The sequence below is a fragment of the Pygoscelis adeliae genome, unplaced genomic scaffold, assembly GCF_000699105.1.
Source record: "Pygoscelis adeliae isolate BGI_AS28 unplaced genomic scaffold, ASM69910v1 Scaffold284, whole genome shotgun sequence".
In the NCBI taxonomy this organism is placed as follows: domain Eukaryota; kingdom Metazoa; phylum Chordata; class Aves; order Sphenisciformes; family Spheniscidae; genus Pygoscelis; species Pygoscelis adeliae.
In genome coordinates, this window is record NW_008824671.1 from 169,650 (window position 1) to 172,667 (window position 3,018).

At 63.4% G+C, this 3,018-nt stretch overlaps 1 protein-coding gene across 1 annotated transcript in view; it reads right to left on the bottom strand.

Moving 5' to 3' along the window:
* MATK (megakaryocyte-associated tyrosine kinase) overlaps nt 1–3,018 on the bottom strand; it is a 4,275-nt gene that overhangs the window by 703 nt on the left and 554 nt on the right. Inside the window, exons 3-10 of the mRNA XM_009323014.1 lie at nt 2,954–3,018; nt 2,399–2,618; nt 1,284–1,377; nt 1,118–1,183; nt 862–961; nt 686–770; nt 435–508; nt 130–325 (exon numbers count right to left, since the gene is read on the bottom strand). The exon at nt 2,954–3,018 is cut by the window's right edge and continues 16 nt beyond it. Of these exons, the coding sequence (XP_009321289.1) occupies nt 130–325; nt 435–508; nt 686–770; nt 862–961; nt 1,118–1,183; nt 1,284–1,377; nt 2,399–2,618; nt 2,954–3,018 (900 nt within the window). The remainder of the gene's footprint in view (nt 1–129; nt 326–434; nt 509–685; nt 771–861; nt 962–1,117; nt 1,184–1,283; nt 1,378–2,398; nt 2,619–2,953) is intronic.

The following is a 3,018-nucleotide window of genomic DNA, read 5'->3' on the forward strand; positions in this document are numbered from 1 at the left end:
TGAAGGTGCCGGGAGCCACCACAGGGCAGGGACGGGTCGGCAGGAGGGGCGATGAGCAGGGGGGACCCAAGGGGGTGAGCTGCTTCGGGAGGACCCCCCAGCCCCGCCTCCCTTCCCACCATCACTCACGTTGTGTTTCAGGGCCTCCGGGGCTGTCCACTTCACGGGCAGCAAAGTGGCATCTGCGCCCTTGGGATTGACCCGGGCCAAGCCAAAGTCGCTCACTTTGGCCACATTCTCCTCGGAGATGAGGATGTTGCGGGCAGCCAGGTCCCTGTGCACCAGCTTCTTGGACTCCACGTAGCCCCTGCCCGGGGCCCCGCCCCTGCCACAGCCGAGCGAGGCAGAGCGCAGTGTCACCACATGTCCCCCGGGGCTGCCCAGGGGGATGCAGAGCACAGGTCCCCAGCCCAGAGGGAGGGAGATGGACTTACAGAGCGAACAGGAGGAGCTGCTGGGTCGGGACAAGCGCCCGGCCCCGCGTGCGCAAGAAGTTCACCAGGTTGCCCTGATAGAGGAGGAGAAACACGTAAGGACCAACAGGACGGGGCTGCCCAGAGACTTTGCCTCCCACAGGGGCTGCAGCACCCCGCATCCATCCAACTCAGCCCCCAAATGGGGATTTTGTCCCCAAATCTGAGCGGCGACGGGTCCCGCTGGCTGAGGACCCGCCAGGTGCTCTCACCTTGCTCATGAACTCCATGACGATGTAGAGGCCGTTGTGCAGGATCACACCGAGCAAACACACCAGGTTTTTGTGCCGGACCTTCCTGAAATGGAGGGGATCCGGGTCAAGGGGGTGCCTTCTCATCCCTGGGTCATGGGGCAGGGTTGGGCCATATCCCCCCACGGGGCACTCACGTCATGGCAGCTGTTTCGGCGAGGAAGGCCTGGGCGGTTACGTCGCACTTGATGTTCTTCACGGCCACTTTCTGCCCCATATACTCACCCTGCAGGACATCTGGGAGGGGATGCTTAGGGTCAGGCTCAGCCCCACACCCGACCCCCTGTGTCCCAGGCTGAGCCCCCAGTGCCACAGGACAGGGAGGAGACGTCAGGGGGTGCCATTTGGGGAAGCCCGCAGCCAGGGAACCTCCAATGCCATCTTCTCACCTACCTCCGAACTCTCCTTGCCCGATGCGGTCTCCCAGCATGAGGTGCTGCAGGTTCAGCAACCAGCCGGCTGGGCATGGGCACAAGGGCAGGTTAGCAGGGGCTACCAGCGGGGCCATGCTGCCTTGTCCCCAAAACCCAGACCACGACCCTCTCCTGCCGTCCCCTACCTTTGGCCAACTCCTCCTCGGCCGACTTCATCCCAGTTTTTGGTTTGGGCTTCACCAGCTTGGTGCAGATGGCTCCCTGCTCCTTCATGTAGTGCTGCCGAGGAATGGACAGACGGAGGCGATGCAGCGATGCCACCTCTTACCCCCAAGCTCAGGGCGTGGAGCCGGGAAACAGCCACGGGATGCTCCATGGGACCCCACCACCATCACCACCCTTGAGGGGCCTGGAGCCCGGGCAGCACGAAACGCCGCGTTTCCCCCAGCGCCGCAATTCACAGCCCCTGTCTCAGCCCTGCTCCCCTCCAGGCACAGCCAGGGAAACACCGTGATGGACCATGAGCGACACAGGACGCTACCAGTGAGCCGGACAGCAGCCGATGGGGTTAAAAACCCCAGCGGGCACTGCAGCAGCCAAGGGCGGTTTGCAGAGGCGACACAGAGCGGAAGCGGCAGGACAGCTGTCGTGGTTACAGCGTGGGGCAGCTGAAAGGGGAAATGACCCACCCGAAAGCAGAAGCTGTGTCTAAATGAGGAAAACTTATGAGAGTGCAACCCCCCCAGACAGGAGACAGGCAGCAGCTGTGAGACAGGGTGGAGATGGACCTTGAGGACGAGCTCGCTGGAAAGGGGAGAGCTAACGCGGCAGCCTGGGAGCCCCGCAGGGTCAGCAGGCGAAAGCGGGGCTCACAGGGGAGAGAAATGCGGCAAAACGCCTCAGAGCCTCGGCAGGGCTCAGACCTCGTCCAGGGTCCAGGGGTGGCAGAGACATTTTTCCAAAATGCCCCAAGCCCCGCTGCTGCATGAAGCACCAAATGAGCAGGATGGGGGGAAAGGTGGCCCTGGGCAGGGGACCGGGGCTGCTGCCGGCACAGCTGGTTTGAAGCAGAGGGCATCCCCGGGGCATCCCAGATCTGTCCATTGCACCCCAAACTGAGTGGGAATCACAAATCTTTGGCAGGGACAGAGAATTACACCAGGTAACAAAAGCCAATGAAAACCACAGGAGAAAGGGACAAGGACCTGCCACTGCTCCGTGTGACCCCATGAGGTTTTTGCCCTCAGTCCAGCGCTGGTGGGGCTCACCGCCCGGCGGGGGGTGGTGGTGTGTGTCTCACCTCGATCATGTCGATGAGGTTGGAGAAGTACTGCTGGCTGTCGATGCTGAGCGTGTTCTCCTCGTGCATCACGCGGTAGTGGATCACCTCCTTGCCGAAGCTCACACAGAGCACGTAGTCACCGGGGTGCCGGACAGACTCACGCACCAGGAACAGCCCGTCCTCGGCGGGCTGCAGCTCCTGCACTGCCTCCACCCCCGAGATCTTCCCATGGAACCAGCTGAGAAGCGGGGCATTGGGGAGAGGGGCCGTGCTGGCGGGCTTCCCCCAGCACCAGCAGCGAGATGGGGAGAGCAGAGCCCCCGCCAAAGCTACGTAGACCCCATTGCATAAACCCCCTCCCTGCAAGGTCCATCCAAACTAGGTGGGCACAACTGGGGGACTTTAAAGCCAGGCGCTGGCCCCAGCAAATCCCTCCATCGCCAGGGCTGCTCTGCCCCCAGCTGCCCACCCAAAACCTGGCTGGAGGGAAACGCGCTGGACTCATCTGCTCTCACAGCTCCCAGGGGCTGAGCTGGGCCGCCGGCCCCCCAGGTCCCCCCCAGCTGTACTCACGGCATGAGGCTGAGCTTGGGGTCGACGCGGATGGCGCCGCGCTCCCGCAGCGCGCGGGCCGCCAG